Source organism: Acartia tonsa, chromosome 11 (assembly GCF_053477335.1).
Source record: "Acartia tonsa isolate MP-2025a chromosome 11, ASM5347733v1, whole genome shotgun sequence".
Lineage (NCBI taxonomy): Eukaryota > Metazoa > Arthropoda > Copepoda > Calanoida > Acartiidae > Acartia > Acartia tonsa.
Genome location: NC_137270.1, coordinates 9,195,795 through 9,214,300, shown reverse-complemented (window position 1 = coordinate 9,214,300; position 18,506 = coordinate 9,195,795). Strand labels below are relative to the sequence as shown.

At 34.2% G+C, this 18,506-nt stretch overlaps 1 protein-coding gene and 2 long non-coding RNA genes across 4 annotated transcripts; all 3 read right to left on the bottom strand.

Annotated features, from left to right (window-relative positions):
* Positions 1-1,766: 1,766 nt before the first annotated feature.
* On the bottom strand, positions 1,767-2,854 carry LOC145332303 (uncharacterized). The gene is made up of 3 exons (XR_013884129.1): positions 2,666-2,854; positions 2,394-2,461; positions 1,767-1,901 (listed from the first exon to the last, which is right to left on the bottom strand). It is a non-coding gene; the product is annotated as an uncharacterized LOC145332303 (long non-coding RNA).
* A 972-nt stretch (positions 2,855-3,826) lies between these two features.
* Positions 3,827-7,577, bottom strand: LOC145332657 (uncharacterized). Of its 2 annotated transcripts, XR_013884252.1 has the most exons (4): positions 7,509-7,570; positions 5,074-5,156; positions 4,382-4,499; positions 3,827-3,920 (listed from the first exon to the last, which is right to left on the bottom strand). It is a non-coding gene; the product is annotated as an uncharacterized LOC145332657 (long non-coding RNA). The 2 variants fall into 2 exon arrangements; XR_013884253.1 differs by lacking the exon at positions 5,074-5,156 and having other exon boundaries at positions 7,509-7,577.
* Positions 7,578-14,915: 7,338 nt separating this feature from the next.
* Positions 14,916-17,733, bottom strand: LOC145332524 (uncharacterized). The gene is made up of 4 exons (XM_080177524.1): positions 16,427-17,733; positions 16,131-16,187; positions 15,653-15,693; positions 14,916-15,098 (listed from the first exon to the last, which is right to left on the bottom strand). Exons 1-4 carry the CDS (start codon positions 16,614-16,616, stop codon positions 14,916-14,918), a joined length of 471 nt encoding a protein of 156 aa, XP_080033650.1. The 5' UTR covers positions 16,617-17,733.
* Positions 17,734-18,506: the final 773 nt, after the last annotated feature.

Genomic DNA, 18,506 nt, shown 5'->3' with positions numbered 1-18,506 from the left:
GGGATAGGAAACGTAAGAAAATATTATTTCAGGCCTATCTAAGTACTAGGCCTAAAAAAACAGTTTTGGGATAGTGCAGTCGTTAGTATCCAAAACGATCAATTTTGTAGAAAGCTAGATGAGTGACCATATACCTGCTTACGCTTATTAGAGTCGTTTCTAAATGCATAAGCTGTGTTTAAAATATGAAAATAAAAATTATAGAATTATTGCTACAGAAATAAATAACTCTCAATACTATTTTATTTAATAAATAAATTGTTTTAAAATTTTCTTCTACATTTATCTAATTTTTTTTAAAATTTTAATTAGTATCTAATTAATTTTATTTAAAATCATCAATACAGAAATCTACGAAGAGAGCATTCTACTGCAACACACCATAATTGATTTAAAGCTTTGCTATTTTAATAAATGATTGTCTAAAAGTCAATCTAAAATAGTTTGTTTATTGATGTAAAAGAATTTCAAGAGGAACTTATAATCAAAGCTGTGTTTTTAAAAGTGAAGCTTTTCTATAATTAGGGTCGGTCCGTCCGTCCGTACGTCCATCCGTCCGTAACGGATAGCTTTTTTTGCTAATTTTGGCATGTTAGAATTGTCCTATTGATTTCATGGTGATTCCTTTGCATGGTGATTCCTGTAGTAGTTAGGTACGATTTAGAAAACGTAGCAACTCTATAATCATTACCAGAATGTCCGTACGTCCATTTTAAACATGTTGATTTTTTTACTTTTTTAACAACAAATTTTTATGTGATCTAATAATCTGATTGATCTGATTTTTGGTATACTGATTCCTGGGACAACAAAGTACAATATTATAAGCGAAGCAACTCTATAATCAAGTCATAAAAATGTAATGTGTCCATAAACATTATTCTGTATCAAGCAGTTTTTCAACAATTTTTGCTTCAACATTTTTACATTTATATTCTGATTATTCAGTTCTGACACTATACAAGTGTTAGTGTCCGTTTTTCCTACCGTTTCAGTGCTTTGCTTTTATGGATGTTGTCATCCTTGTTTATTGTGTAACTCCTGTTTGATGGCTAATAAAATCCCTTTGAATCAAAACTATAGAATTGCCGACGAATATTTCCTTTAAGTTTTTTTTTACCCAAACATTACTGAAAGACATTTAAGAAATTTTAAAATCCAGTTTCATTAAGAAGTCGAGAAAATTTCCTGTCCCCAGTGAAATAAAATTGTACAGAATAAATGTTCATAGGTCATAGAAATTTCTCCTAATATTTGAATCGATTTAAGCATTGCTGACAAACATAATGTTAAAAAAGTAGCATTTCCCCTTAGACTTACAGACGAACTGACAAAGTTGGTTATAGAGTAGTTGTTATAGTTTTAAACACTTATCCGTATCAGTTTTTTCTTTAACATGTAAGAAAAATTTATATTTACCTTACCAACCAAATATGTGTAAGAATTTAAACTAGGTACTTTTTGAAAATGATGAAAACTAACTTTAAAAAAATATCTTTATTAAAAACAATATTATTTAGAACAACATAACAATATCAATATCAATAACAAAACAATATCAATAACAAAACAATATTAATAACAAAACAATATCAATAACAAAACAAAAAACTATGTTTATTTAAAAGTCGATATTATTTTACATTCAATAGGCTAAACTCTATTCTAAAACCAAGTTTTATTACTCTAATTAGGTCTAGTCCCTTTCGTGGCACTGCCTCTTATGGGGCATTTTGTTGTATTTTCACAGAAGCTTTTCCCTGATTTCTAGCCCCTAGAAACCTAACCAACCTAACATATCAAAAGCCACTATAAAATACAATGACATGCCCCTTAAGAGGCAGTTTCAAGTTTTATCAAATAGTATTGAGAAAATTATTCCCGTTAAATATTGTGTTGTCCTAAGAGAGCAATTATCAAAATTGGAATTAAATTTAAAGATTATGCAAAAGATAAAAAAAAATAATCAAATTGAAATCTGTCAGGAAATGAATATTAAATTTAACTTTTTGGCGTTATCCTCTAAGAAATTTTTTTTTCAATTTTGAAAACTTGAGTAATGCCCCCCCCCCCCCCCCCCCCCAACAATGACGAAGAACTATTTTAGGTTAGGTTAGGTTTTAGGCTAGGGAGCCGAGCGCTGCGGCTAGGCAGGCGAGGGGGCCGAGTGCTGCGGCTAGGCAGGCGAGGGTGCCGAGCGCTGCGGCTAGGTAGGCAAGCGGGCCGAGCGCTGCGGACAGAGTTCATAGTTTGCTGTCGGGGGGCTGGGGGTTTGTTCTCAAAATTGAAAAAAAATTTCTAAGATGATAATACCAACTTTTTAAAGTTGTATAAAATCTAAGATTTAAACAACTTACAACTGTATATCAATTCCAATGATAATTGCTCTATACCTATTTGCTTATAGGCTCTAATTGATCTTTTTTTCTTTTTTTTGATCAAAAGGTTAATGCGTTTGATTCTGAAAATTGGTAATTTTAGAGATGGAAAATCATTTTTTATAAAGAGTCATAGGGATTAGTTCCATGCAGGGAATGAAACAAGTTTAGAAACCTATGTAATCTTGTTTGACTGATAAAATTTTAAAGTTTTAAAATTATAATTGTTTTCGTGAAACTGCTAAATGGATAATCACAAGAAATGTTTATTCCAAATCTAAAATTACCTAGAAAAAGTTAATACTCTAACAATTTTTTTTACAATAATTTCATCAAAATTATTATTTGTCGACATCACTTTTTTGACAACATCTCTAATAACGTCAACTCGTTTTAGAGAAAATCCATGATGTTTTTGGAAAATATTTGTTGTTTTACGAACCATGTTTAACACTTCATTTGATGGATATGTTAGTCCTCCCCGGCTTATCCTTCTAAATACATATAATTTCTTATTATCCTTTTAAATAGTACCTATCAATTTTGCTGTACGGGAGACATTCTCTATTAGGTAAAGACAACAATCAGATAGCAAAGTTTTTATTGCAAGTGTTTGTCTGTAAGTCCTAACTGTGCATGGCAAACTGTTGCACCTGTTTTTGGCCAATGCATTTCACCCAAGTTTTAATGTTACACAACTGACATAGCAGCAGTAGGAATCTTTTTAATGTCTTTGGTTTAGCTGCATGCAGAGGATTTTGCAAGAGGGGTTTTGAAACCTCCCTTATGATTTTTATACCCCATTTAAACCAAAATCGAAGGGGGGGGGAGGGGTGGAGAAGTATGCATTTGTAACCTTTAGGTGGGTGTATTACAGATATTAAGAGGAGTGAATTTTTAGTGTTAGGTAAAAAAATATTACTAAAAAAACTGTTGGTACCAACAAACATAAGAATTGAATACCATAATTTTAGCTTTAGATAACAAAAAAAATCATTTCCTTGTCCATTCATGTTTAGCTTCAATTGGTCAATTGGTATTTTCCTCTTGTAGCTGTCATTCATAGATTTTCTTACGGCCCATCCTATTTTAATGAAATTGAATTTTTATATTTACTCAAACACACAATTTTAAGTCACAATGTTAAATTCTATAATTGGACCAATGGAAGCAAATTGTAGGAACAATCTGACCATATTTCAAATTTGACTAGTTTTTATAAAGTGTAGAAACAAACCCAACATAATTTTTGCTTTAGTTTAGGTAATATTAGTTTTATTATTTTAAGCTAATTAAAGGTCACATGCTCCTCCCTTCCCTCCAATAAATATTTTGATTACCCCCCCCCCTCTCCAATAATTGCATTTGGAAGAAATTGTTATTATGCCATTACCTGCTATATAACCCAAACTGCATTTCTCTACTTTTCTTCTGCATTTTTTTTCCAATGGATACTTCAGAAGGTACCATTGAAGATGATATGAATTTAACTGTTTCTTCTTCTATCTTGACGTTTTTCTTTGTCATCAAGTAGGTTGGGCTCTAAAATAAAATTAACTATTATCAGTCAGGCACATTGCCACACCTTTAACAGTCAGGATGTGGGGAAGGGGGGGGGGGTTCGTTTAATAATCTGCCTTCTCTATACCCAAGTCACTCATTTATATACCTCTATTTTTCACACACAGAAAATGACATAGAAAAATGGAAGGGGGGGGGGCTGCGTTCATGCGTTAATTGGGATAAAACAAATTCTTTCATTCCCAGAATTTATAAAATTAACAAAATTTATGCCTTTACAATATGAAAAAAATCACTGTCCTTTTGTGTAAACTTCTTAAAATTTTATATTAGAACATTCGCACTAAACAAACATATTTACAATAAATAGCATGCACATTTTGTTTAGCATTTTTTTCTGCTATTAACACAAGTTGTGCAATTTGAGATGGACAATCAGAATTATAGAGAAGCATTGCTATTACAAAACATCTAAGAGGTACCTGGCAAAAACTGATTACCCTCAACCTGTTCAAACATTCCAAAGGAGTAGGATGGGTTTTGTGGTTGCCTAAGGCACGGATTAAACTAAAAAGATTCTCCTGGCAATCCTGCTCTAACCTGAAAAAATATCAATCAATTAGTTTAAATTTTGTGATATATTTTTTTCATTCAACACTTTTAAAAGATGTTAAATATATTCAGCAAATGTATTACTGATGAAACATTTGTTTTTGTTCTTATGAAAAGTCCCCTTTTCAATTACTGATAGTTTTAAAACTACATGGTAAAATATTTTTTTAGACTGTTAAAGTGTAAATGTTTCCATTTCATTCAAGTTTAAAATTTGATGGAATTACCTCTCTACATAATTTTAATTAAAATGTGTTATTAAATTAAGCCTTAAAAAGGAGGGGGAGGGGTTGGAGTTGAACGCACCCCCCTCCAGTTTTGTCTTTCTCATATGAAAATTTAAACTTAAGCAGTTCTAGCCTACATGACCTATTAATTAAATTATGTCGCCCTATTCCTGCCAACCACAGCGGCTGGCAGGTGTCATGTACAGCTGCCACCACCAAAATTTACATTTTGAGACTCTTAATAAAAAGATTTACTTAAAAATAAACAAAGTCCTTATAGTATAAGGACAATGTCACATGTTAATAAAACCTAATTCACATAAAAATCAACATACCTATTGCATAATAAGCTTGTTATGCCTTCTTTTGAAAGTGCTTGGTATAACCCCAAAAGCGATTTGCTTGCCACTATGATGCTCTAAAAATAAACAATTAAATGGAAACTGTACAAAATTCTCTAGAAAAATATTACATTAATTTTTTTTAAGAGAAGCTTTCCAATACTTAGCGTACGTCCTTCTGTTATATAAAGTTATTTTTTATTATTTAGACAGAACAACAGAATCTAAAAGTAAAAAGATGACATTTAGAATAGAGATATATCTTACATTTAGGCTAGAGATTATTGAATATGTTAATACCCTTTTTCGTTTTTTCTCAGTCTCTTTAAATAGTTTTCATTGACAGAGTAGCTTTGCAAAATTATAACTTTATCTAACTTATCCGAACAACCCGAGAATGAGGAAACAGCATTCTTCTTTAATTTTCCTGGTTTTTCATAGTCCTCATCTCTAGAAAAATAGAATAGAAATAAAATAAGGATGACAATATCCATTAGTATCAAAGCTTTAAATGTAAAACTAAGACCCGCAAATCAAATAAAAAAATAATCTTAACTAGGTTATGTATTGCATTGTTCAGTGTATATATGAATCATCTCTTGAAATTGTAGTGGTCTTGAACTGACATGATGGCCTAAGTAAATGTCTTATCTTCTAATAACATTACAGACAGTCTGACAGACAGTTAGCTACAGAGTAGATCAAAATTTAAAGATTCACACAAAACCAAATCAACTGGCTATCAGATGAGTAAATCAAACTTTTATAACTAAAGAGGACTATCCACGAACATGAGCAAGTGATTTTAAGCACCTTCCAACATTGATCCGTAGTATTTTTTTAGTGAATATAATAGGTTTATGTTAAATATTTGGTTATTCGACTAAAAAGTTATGCTTCACCATGGTTTTATATGAAAAAAAACTTTAAAATGTAAAGCATTTTAGGATACAATAATATCTACTGCTTTGTTGAGTTCAAAGGACAAAATAAAATAAAGGCATTAAATGCTGTAAATTGCAAAAGTACATTAATTAAACTGTTTAAAGTATTACAAGCTACCAACCATTTTTCTAAACATACATTTTTAATCAAAATGATATACTTTTGTGTCAAAGCTTTTAAACAACAGTTTGAACTCATCAAAACATTTGAGGAATTTGCACCAAACTATGCTTAACATTTCAAAGTTTTTTCATATAAAACCATGGTGAAACCTACCTTTTTAGTCGATAAACCAAATAATAAACATGAACCTAGTATATTCACTAAAAAATGCCAAGGATCAATGCTGGAAGGTGCTTAGAATCACTTGCCCTTGTTCGTGGATAGTCCCCTTTAAAAGACAGTCATAGCATTACAGAAAGACTGACTGACCAAATAAATGGGTGGGTAGTACAGAAACAAAAATTCCCTATAACAACAGAAAATTAAATTTCTAAACCCTTATCTAGAAAACCACAATGGATATTTAGTAGTTAATTATGCTCTATAATAATAGGAATGTGGACAAGAAGTTTCAGCTGCCTATCTTAATTCTGAGAAAATCATGTTCTATTGACAGACAGATGGACATTGGAATCTATAGAGTAGATTCACTGCTAAAATACATCCATACGTAAAAAAGCACAACAAATTATTGATGGACAAACGCTTAAAATTAGTTTTAGCAGATGTTCAGTGTCATTAAATACATACCTATAGATTTACTATTCTTACATAAGATTTATTATATTTATCTTTTGTTTACAAAATGTCTGACCGCTATGACTAGAAAAAGTAATTTGCTCTAAAAATACACATGAACCACCAGAAAAAAAATTACATCTCTAGCTGTAACAGGAGCCAAGATAGAGCCCCCCCCCCCCCCCAATCTTATAAGGTGGGAAATGAGGTCCGATCTGTAGGGGTTAAAATGGACATACGGATATTCTTGTAACAATTATAGAGCTAATGCAGTTCCTAATTTGTACCTACCTAATACAGGAATCACCATTCAAAGTTTGAATTCTATAGAACAATTCTAACATTCTTAATTAATGAAAAAAGCTATCCGTTCTTATGAACATAAACACCAACAGACTGACCCAAATAATAGAAAAGCTTTGCTTTAAATAATTGGTTCTATTGATTAAAGGGGTAGTTGCACGAAATGCATTTAAACATCCAAAGGGCATATATTTGAAAGAGTTTTAATTTTCTACCACATAGTTTTTAAAAAATCAAAACTTGAAAATCGTATTTTTGTAATATATGCAATTTATATAGCTGGCTAATTTTCACAAAGATAGAATGACTACTAATTTAGTTAAAAATTATATATGTTTGATGGTATAGTTGTGACTCATGTTGAAAATCATTTTTCTAAAATGCACTTCATGCAACTATCCCTTTATAAAATTAAAACAAATGAATAAATTTACACTCACCTGAAGTGATTATTACAGACACGTGAACTTTTGGTTATCTCATTTTTAAGATATAATATTTTTAACCATTGTCTCAATAGTATAGTTCCCCATTTTTTGGTAGTCTATGGAAATACTGAGCCGGAGAGGAACAGGAAATACAATTATTAACCATCTGAAAAAAACACAGAAATTTCAATGTTATACATAAAATGTTGAAAAAAGAAGCATACAGAAGGGGGTTGTATCTATCCACCCTTCTATGAAAATTAAGGGGGATAAATACACCGCTGCAGAGTACGACCTCAAAACCCCTCTATTACAGCCAATGTAGTGTCAGTTAAAAATCAAATTAAAAAATATTTTTCATTCGTGTTTATATTGTAACTTTAGGACATAGAAATTTAAATCCTCTTGCTTTGAGATAAAGCTCACTCCCTGTTTAATTTGGTTCTTGTTGGTTTTTAATTCTTTTTAATTATGCGCTATACTCAACCCAGGCAAATCTGTGTACACGCCACTGGTTGAAAACAATGTTACATGTCCCGTGCATGAACAGAAACAGTTTTTATGTACAAAGATATCAGCAGAGTAAACAGTTATCTTTTATACTCACCCTTACTCCCAGCCCCAAGAAAAAAAACGACATAAGGGAAGCCGAAGACTATTTCTTTCATTGTGGGGGAGTTTGATTACCATTGCAAAAATTCTAAATATATAATTTGTAATATACTTAACCCTTACAGATGGGGTTTTTTTTCAATCTCATTTTTTTAGGTAAGATGGAGAGCTGTGACATCATGACGTTTTAAGTTTAGTAATTATACGTCGGCAAGAGTTGGTTTTATTAGGATATCTGGTCTGTGTCGGTCGTGGTGTCCGGTCAAAGTCGGTTGGGTAGCACCAAAATTAGAAAAAATTCTAAATAAATCTTAATTTCTACATTATGACTTTTGTGTATAAGGTAGAAACCTAATTTTTTTTTGTGAATACTTAGATATCAATGACCTTCTAAAAAAAAGTGTTATGACCGTTTGACTGCACCCTGACCGACTTTATGACCGAATTTTTGTCTGGCTTTTACTATAGACATATATCATGAAAATCGTGGCTTCTATTACAGCTAGAGACTTATAAATTTTTTTGGTAAATCCTTGAGCAACAACAAACAGATAGAAATATTAATTGGCGCCGCCAACCGCCGAAAATGGCAGTTTCTGTTATTTGCCGTTTTTCGGTAATGATCAGAAAAAGTAATTTTTTTGTTATGAAAAATAAAAGTTCATCCTAAAATTTAGTTATCCTAGCTGTAAAATTGGCCGTTCTACAGCTGTTTTAAAATTTAGCGGCTAAGGAGTGGTCTGACCGCTATGACTAGAAAAAGTAATTTTCTCTAAAAATACACATGAACCACCAGAAAAAAAATTACGTCTTTATCTGTAACAGGAGCCGAGATAGAGGGGTGGGGCACTTGGAGCCCCCCTCCCCCCCCTCCCCCCCCCATCTAATAAGGTAGGAATTGGGGCCCGATCTGTAAGGGTTAATTGATCCTAAAAAGGCTAACAAATAAATATCTAAAGAAATAATTTGGAAGAAAGTATAAGAACAAAAGAAATAAACACCATAAAACATAATTAATTAGTTAATAGTTTTATACTTTTATAAACGATTGATTTGTATTATAACATTTTTAAACATCACGTAGTGTTTGCTTTCATTTTCCGTACTAATAAATGGAATATGAATGTATACAAACAGCTGTTTGTTTCTTACACATATGTTATACTAAAAGTCCTCTCTTTTTTAGTTTCCCCTTCTCTTCACTAACTTGTATTGGGAAATACATTAATTATAAAACTAATAACAATCACATATACACACAAATTTAAGGAGCGCAGTTACTATATAATTAATTTGTATTAAATATAATGAAAGGTCTATAAACACCTCTTAAAATTTGACTTTATAACAATGACTTTTTTTTAATTTAAACAATTTTAAAAATACAAAAATATCAGTAATGTTTTTAAGTTTGGTTTATTTTTATTTTAGAAGCAGAAATTTGTTTATGTTTTGAAATTTTTCTATAAAGCGCACTTTGCCCCGTTTTTTATATGGTCCAATTTTATTTCCGCCAATTTCTATTGGTTGGTACAAAACAAGCCCAAATCACAGAACACTATTGGTTTAGAGCGGTAGCTAATAGGAGCCGTCCGCCAGTAAGGGTATGAAATTAGGCAAATGGTAAAAGTTGCATCATACCTTTCAAAACCAGGCCGAGACCTAATTTATGGCCAGGTTTCCTATCCCTTATCCCTGCCTGGACCTGACTTGATAACTGCCGAAATGCTTAAGGCAGACATAGATCTTTCTGCTAGGACTCTGACTGATCTCTTTGATAAAATTTGGAGACAAGAAAAGATACCAACTGACTGGTCTAAAGGTATAATCATAAAACTACCTAAGAAGGGAGATTTGAACAATTGTGATAATTGGAGAGGAATTATGCTGCTTTCTATCCCAAGCAAGGTCCTATGTAAAGTTATTTTAAACAGAATTGATGAGAAAATTGACAGTAAACTAAGAGAAGAACAAGCTGGATTCCGTGCTGGAAGAGGCTGTGTTGACCAAATTTTCACCCTTAGGACAGTTATTGAACAATGTGTTGAATTTAACAAGCCACTCCATGTAAATTTTGTTGATTTCTCTAAGGCCTTTGACTCCATACACAGACAAACACTCTGGAAAATACTAAGAAGTTATGGTATACCTGAAAAGATGATAATTATGATAACTAAATTTTATGTGTTTCAGTTGGAAACAATAAGACATCTGATTTCTTTAAAATAAGCACTGGAGTTAGACAGGGATGCATTTTATCACCTATTCTATTTATATTGGTCATTGACTGGGTGATGAAGAAAACCACAGAGGACAAAAAACGTGGTCTCCAGCTGGGCATACTAGGACACCTAGAAGATCTGGACTTTGCTGATGACCTGGCACTGATTTCAGAAACAATTAAACATCTACAAGCTAAGACAGATAGACTAGTCAAATACGCAGGACAAGTCGGGCTCTTTGTTAATGTCAAGAAGACTGAAATTATGAATATACCTACAAACCCTGATCAAACTATAACAATAAATGGTGAACAATTGAAACAAAGCAACAAATTCACCTATTTGGGGAGTGTTATCAGCAGTGAAAATGGCTCAAAAGCTGATATTAAAACCAGGATTGATAAGGCTAGGGTTGCTTTCAACAGTCTACACAACGTTTGGAATTCAAAGAAACTTGCTCTGAAAACAAAAATCAGACTTTACAACAGCAATGTGAAATCAGTCCTTCTTTATGGAGCTGAATGCTGGAGAACTGTGAAAACTGAAACAAATCAACTTAATGCATTTCACAATAGCTGCCTAAGAAGAATTTGCAAAATATTCTGGCCAAACAAAATATCAAACATTGAGCTGTATGCTAAGACCAAGTGCAATAGTATTGAAGCAGAAGTGAAATTTAAAAGTCTAAGGTGGCTAGGACATGTGCTTAGAATGGAACAAAATAGGTTTCCAAAAAAGTGCTTAAAATGGAACCCCACCACTGGTAAACGTAAACGGGGACAACCAAAAATGACCTGGAGGCGGAGCACTGAAAAGGACCTCTTTAATTTGGAATTAACATGGGGAGAAGCTGAAGCACTTGCCAAAAAAAGGAATTCATGGAGGAGCAGGGTGGCCGTATTCTCTGGACTCAACAGTCCAAAAGAGAGACGCGCCTGAACTGATAATATACGTGGATATATTGACAAGGGAAAATTTATCATCGATTTAGCTTGATAATATGGACCTCATTTACAGGGGAGGGAATGTAATTAAGGGAGTGGATGGTAGGCATCGTTATTTTAGCCAACTACGGGCATCACGTTATCAGAATACATGAAAATCTGGTGCAACATCCAAGTAATAATATATTGATTGTTTATATATATTTCTTGTACCAATAAAAATAATAGATTCAGTGAAGTTTAATAATTTTATGATAGGTAATAAACTATCAAAATTTTTAAAAACATTTTTCCTAATCGTCTTATGGATCATCATTTCAAATCAATTAATAAGTTAACTCTTTCATACATTGAGACTTCCTCGTAATGACTTTAGAGATGCAAAAAGATTTTAAAGATTATTTATTTTTTTTATAGTAATTTTAAACTCTCAGATATTCGTCTTCTCTCTTCCGTTTTATGATTTTAAACTTTCCAAGCTGATCTGCTCATTTCAAAGCCGCCTATAACTGTTCTTTTTTCGTAATTGAAAATATTTTTTATGTTTTTCTAGAGCGTTTTCTCTTCTGAGGGTGGTGGTACCCTCCCTAAAAATAGGACCTATGAGAAACTATATTGTAAAGGAGAACCATATTGGTTCAGCGGTTAGCAAATATCTTTCGGTACACACAGAAATACATCATGTCATATATTTATGTTGTGATGTCATATATTTAAGTTTGCAGACATATTTTAGTTGTTACTCTTAATTACTCTTCAATTGCTCTCAGAAAGAATAAAGAGAAAATATATTTAAGTCAGTTGATATTGAGAGTCCTAACACAGAACATTATCTGGTTTGGGTTCGAGTCTTTATTAAGACCAATACAGCTATTTACAGACATCCTACTACTTCAGTTAGTTTGCATAGGCAGATATTCTACCCCTTCAAAGTGCATAGTTAATTAATACATTGTATTAATTAAACAGACAGTCATCCTGTTGCTTGGTGTCCTGATATACAGACAGACATCCTGCTACTTCAGAACTTTCCAGCTTAAATAATCAGTAGTTTTGAATTATTAATATATTTAATCATTTCTAAATAAAGTATCTATATATAATCTTATTTACTCAAAAACTGCATTTAATCCAATATAATAAATACTTAAAAATCTGTTTGCATTTTGAATTGAATATTAAGTCTACTCTATCATTAACTTATGTAAGTCTGTCTATTTCACATTTGGCGCAGTCTTATTGTGCTACGTGTTATTTAGACCTGCTGCTGAGTTAAGGGTGGGGGAAGTGGTGTTTAATTTGAATTCAATCACTTTTTGAGATTTTTTTTGTCTCGGATTTTTCACAGTTTTGTTTTAATTTTTTTATATTTCTAACTTGATTTATATTTTAGGTTTCTGTGGAATTTCATTCTTTAACTCTTCTGATCTAAATTTCACGGCGAATCTAGTTCTAGTGCTCGGATATGGCTGATGGAGAAAAAGGAGAGCGGGGTAAAAATGAAGGCAAGCGTGGACGGCCGCCTAAGCGTCCTCGGGAGACTGACAGTCAGGATGATGATGGAACTCCCGAAAATTGGGAGGAGGATGATGCTGTGGCTGAGGATGTTGGTGCAGGTGCCAATGCGAATGTGGAGTCGGCGTTGGGCGAGGTGGAGAATGACGTTGTGCCTGAAAGCATAAAAAAATATGTTAGGGCAATGTTAAAGGAGCATACGACTGTCAAAGGTCAGGTGGATAAGCTAACGGCGGCGAATAAACGGCTGGAGAATAAGGTGAAAGAGTTCAAGAATTCTGATGAGCATAAGAAGTTAGGCTATGATGTTGATTTGGCTACTATTAAGAAAAAGGTGGCGCAATTGCCAGCGGATGGGGATATTAGCGGTTTTTTGTATGAGACAAGTATGGGGGCTAGTGTATCTGCAGTCAAATTGACGGGAGATGATTCGTTTAATACATCTTTCATTAATCGTTTGAGTGTGGAGGCTAAATTGGATTCTACTAATTTCGAGGCTAAAAGGGTGAAAAGTGCTCCTGGACATCTGAAGTTTTCGCAGATTGAGTTTTTGGGTCCGGTTGGGAATGGAAATTGGATGAATGTTCGTGAGAGTTGTCTGACCGAATATGAGAATCAATTGTTGGATATATTTCCTTTAATTGAGGAAAGGGCTGAAGTGCTTAAGGCCTATAAAAAGGTGGCCGGCGGTAGTGTAAGCCAACAGACTGTAGAGGAGCAGTTTAAGGAGTTTTGTCTTGTAAGAGGAGTCAAGTGGGATAGTGATTTTGTGCGGGATGCTCCATTTTGGGATGGAAACATTGATTTTGAGGATTATTTCTTATCCTTATGGAGGGTTGCTCGGTTCGCAAAGTTGGAGGATCCTATGCTTTTCAAGGACGTCCTGTACAATAGGATTTTTGAGTGCAAAGGGAAGAAGATGGGGAGGCTTATTACGCCGGAGGCTAATTCTTCCCTAAGTGCTTTAGGTTATTACCTGTTGATAAGAAGGTTGGTGATACCCTTTGCAGATACAGAGTCAGCTACTGAATTCTTCTACGCCCTGAAACAAAAGAGTGGTCAGAATGTGGATGTGTTTTTCAATGCAAAGTTACGGCTGTTTAGGCTTATGCATCCTGGTCAAATTTCTAGACAATCTTGGCGTGATTTCTACAATAATGTGGCTAAGAATTTGCTGTTCTCTGATTTAGCTAGAGATATGGCTAATTTCATTGAATCTATGCATTACCTGGAAGATTACAGTGCTTTCTTGACTTATTTGATTCGCAGAGGTCAGCATTACATAAGCTGGGCCCGTTCTGGACACGTCTCACCTGAAAATGTAACGTCCTGTTATTCTCAGGCTATGGAAGGGTTGAAGCTAGAGGATTCTAGGGAGTTAAAAGCTAGGCCTGTAATCAGTGAAGTGCATGTATCTGATTTGGAGGGCAGGACTGAGATTGGCGATAATAATGCGTGGATTGAAGGGGATGATGATATTCCTTGGGATCAGGTTGAGAACGTGATTGGGGCTCTGAATTCGAAGGCTAAAACTATGATTTGTTGGTATTGTGGGAAAAAAGGTCATGTAGTGGCTAGTTGCTGGCAGAAGAGAGACGGTAAGCCGCCAGCTCCTGATTCTCGCATAGGAAAGACCAAAGCTAGGTTTTTCTCAGCGGGTAGCGAGAAGAAAGAAGGTCCTGGAGTGCCTAATAATAGGGTAATACCTGAGCAGTTTCTGAAGAAGACAGTCAATCAGGTGGGGCCTGTTGTGGATTCTGAAAAGAGCAGAGATGAGAAACAGTATGAGGCTATGATTGCTGACATAGCTAGGAACAATTTTCAGCAATATCCTATGTAATGGATATGATTGATTCGATATATAAATTTCATTTTGGGGTGAAATTTATAGATCGTTCTTTTATTCGTATTCATTATATAGGCTATAGTACTGTAGTTGATTTTTTCTGGGTTTGCTATGTGTAATTAGTTAATTTTGCTGTTTTGTATTCAGATAATTGCTCTCAACTTTATAAAGTATTACTGTCTTGCTTATTCTTCAGTCAAGGTGTGATCGTGTTAATGAAAACAATATATATATATATTTATATATATATATTTACTATATATTATATTCTGATAGGTACCTATGCAAAGTTGAAGTAAATGTTAAAACTTTGAGAGGTACTTACTTGTATGAGAAAAAACTTGGTGTATAGCTGTGTGATGCTGGTAGTCTGGAAGATGTACAGGATTTCATAAATCGAACAGTATGTTGGCGGCTGGTGACGGATGGAGGGCTGACTGCTGTGTAGTGGAATGATGTATATCTAAAATTTAAAATTAATTAACATGGATATATTAATTATTTGTAATCCTGCATTGAGATTTTAATTCGAAGATATATGGATAGAAATGACTTGTGTTTTCAAGAGATTGTGAAGTTTTTGAAGATAACGAAAATGCCTATTTGTGCGGATTTAGATTTCTTTGTGCCAGGGGCTGATATTACAGTGAAGGAGTTAGGAATTATTGATACAGGAAATAATTAGAAGAATTAGAAGATATATGGATAGAAATGACTAGTGTTTTCAAGAGATTGTGAAGTTTTTGAAGATAACGAAAATGCCTATTTGTGCGGATTTAGATTTCTTTGTGCCAGGGGCTGATATTACGGTGAAGGAGTTAGGAATTATTGATACAGGAAATAATTTTAATTCTTTAATATCTAGAGAAATTCTTGATAAACATGGAATTGAGTTTTGTCCTGCTAAATTATCAGCGTATTCAGTATATTTAAAGAAAGTTAATATTATTGGATATGTCGAGTTGAAATTTAGATTTGCTGGAACTCAAGCTGTGTTTACGGAGATATTCTCTGTACCTGAGGTGACGAGTAGGTTGGTGAATCTTGGATCTGATTTCCTGAAAAAGAATAAAATTAATATTTGTTTGGATGAGGATAAGTTTGAATTTTGTGGGGAATCTGTTCCTATTAATTCCTGTTTACAGAAACAGGTGGTGGCGGAGATACAAAAAATTCCTATTTTGTCCGGACGAATGAATTCTGAAATTCCATCTAAACCTACCTTGCCAGGGATAAAGGAGGGGGGTGGGTTTGGAGAGTTATATTCAACGAAGTATAATGTGAAGTTGCTGGACAAAACTATTTTTTATCCTGGAGGATCTACAGCTGTTGTGCATGTGGCTGGATTAAAGAATGATGGGTTTTGGTATGTGTCCCCTAATTCTTCTAAGATGACAAGTGGCAATGGGATTATGATTATTGAGGGAGTGTATCAGCCACGGAAAGATGGGTCCTGCGTGGTTAATGTAGTTAATGCGTCAATAAAACCTATTACCTTGCTGAGAAATGTGAAGATGGGGCATTGTTTCGTCATGGATAATCAAGATGTCACCTGTAATAAAACAATCAATGAGTTGGATAAGCCAGAAAAGTTGTCGGGGCAAAAAATGCATGAACGGGTACAGTTTATTATTCAAAAGTTGAAGTTAGATGAAAACCAGATGATTAAAGAAAATCCAGAATTGAAACCTAGAATTATTAAAATTTGTTTGGAAAATTTTGATATCTTTTCAATGAATGATTCAGATATTGGTGATTGTCGATTAATGACATATAATATAGAATTGTTACCTGGAGCTAAACCTGTGAAGGCCAGAAATATTCCGTTGAATCCAGAGTACGATGCTAAGTTGAAAGAACAGTTAACCAAATGGTTGGACGCCGGCATTATTGAAGAGGGTTTCTCGGATTGGTCTAGTCCTATTTTTGCTGTGAAAAAGAAGGCTGCACCTGGAGCAGAGGCGAAGTTGAGGTTTGTCATTGATTTCCGCAATTTGAACAACGTGACTAAGCAGGTGGCGTGGCCGCTGCCACTGATTTCTGATAATCTGACGAAGCTGGGTTCTGGCAAGGTGTTCAGTACTCTTGATTTGACAGCTGCCTACCATTCGATGACTATGGATGAAGACTCTAAACCGTTGACAGCTTTTAGTGCAGCAAACAGGATGTATTTGTTTAACAGGTTGCCATTTGGGTTGTGTAATGCACCCAGCCTGTTCTGTGCTCTGATGGATAAGGTGCTGTCTATCCTGCCAGGAATGTATGGATTCTGTATCAGTTACTTGGACGATCTGATCGTGTTTTCATCAAGTCCAGAGGAACATGTAGAGCATCTGCAGGCACTGTTTCAAGTTCTTAGGCAGGTCAACCTGAAATTGAATTTAGATAAGTGTGATTTATTGACTAGAGAATGCCATTATTTGGGGCATATTATTAGTGCCGATGGATTGAAAATGAATCCTGCATATTTGGAACGGATTAAGGATTGGGGCAAGCCTAGAACAGGGAAGGAGTTACAGAAGTTTTTGGGATTTACCAATTATTACAGAGGATATTTTGCTGATTATGCCAAGAGGTCGTGCATGTTGGATAGTCACAGGAATGACACTATAATAAAGTGGACAGAAGAATTGAATAGAGTATGGACTGAATTTATGGAAATGTTCAAGACTGAGATGTGTAAAGGCTATCCTCAATGGGATAATCCTAATCTTTTTATCGTGGACGTAGATTATAGTTCTCAGTATTTTGCAGGGATTATTTCACAAGAACAGGATGGTGTAGAGAGAGTGTTCGGTGTCTGTAGTAAAAAGTGTAATGCTGCAGAACAAAATTATCCTTCTTATAAAGGAGAATTAGGTGCATTAGTATATGCATTAAAGAATTTTTTACACTTTTGTAGGTTTCGTGAATTTTTGGTTCGGACAGACAGTATTTCACTAGTGCATTATAAACGTTGGGCTAAAGGATCAATAAACGGTGTCACCTATCGATGGATAACTTTCTTGCAAAGTTTTGACTTTACAGTTATCCATCGACAGGGGACTAAGCATGTGAACGTAGATTATTTGTCGAGAACTGAGTTGGATTGTAAGGAACATCGATTGAAGGATTGTCAGGAGTGTAGAGAGACAGATAATAAAATTTTGGATCCTTACCTGGATGATTCACCATTTCTGGATCAAATCTATTCCATTCTGCAGGTACATTCTGCAGAGGATGAGGTGGATGTTGAGTTTGTCTGGCAACGTAGTCTTCAGCAGGACGAGATTCTAAATGAAATAAGGTTATGGATATTGGAAAGGAGACAGTTGTCTTCTTATGAGAGGGCGGAGTTATCGGGCAGAAAGGAACTATTGTACAATCTTATTGGCCATATGTATGTGCTAGAGGGGGTTGTAATTTTCAGACAGCCTTTGGCCGAAGGGGGTTTTGTCGAGAGGCCTGTAGTGCCTCTTTCCTTATACAATGATATATTTGATTCAGCTCATGGTGGATATGGTTCTGGACATAGAGGTGTGCAGGAGACAATACGTAAAATAAATGAGAGATTTTTTATGCCTGGCGTGAACAAGTTTGTGGAATCGAGAATGCGAAGTTGTATTACATGTTTGAAAAAGGCTGGAAGTAATCCTAAACATGTTTCACCTATAACTCATTCTGTTCAAAGTAGTGAAGTTTTTGCTAATATGTCAGTGGACCTAGTTGGTCCTTGGACTCCATGTTATCATCAGGGACAGACGGTTAAATTTGTCTTAATCATGGTTTGCTTATTTTCTAGATATGTTTTTACATGTCCGTTGGTTGATGCTAAAACTGAAACAACTGTAAAGGCTATATTGGAAAATTTTGTACCTACCTATGGTTTATT

Excerpts from the sequence above, each read along its gene's own strand:
- LOC145332524 (XM_080177524.1), bottom strand. The coding sequence starts at position 16,616 with ATGACAAACCTCAACTTCGCCTCTGCTCCAGGTGCAGCCTTCTTTTTC. Across the intron at positions 15,694-16,130 it reads TCTTCACATTTCTCAGCAAG|GAAATCAGATCCAAGATTCA; the intron begins GTAATAGGTTTT and ends ATTCTTTTTCAG. Across the intron at positions 15,099-15,652 it reads CAACCTACTCGTCACCTCAG|ATATACATCATTCCACTACA; the intron begins GTACAGAGAATA and ends TTTAAATTTTAG.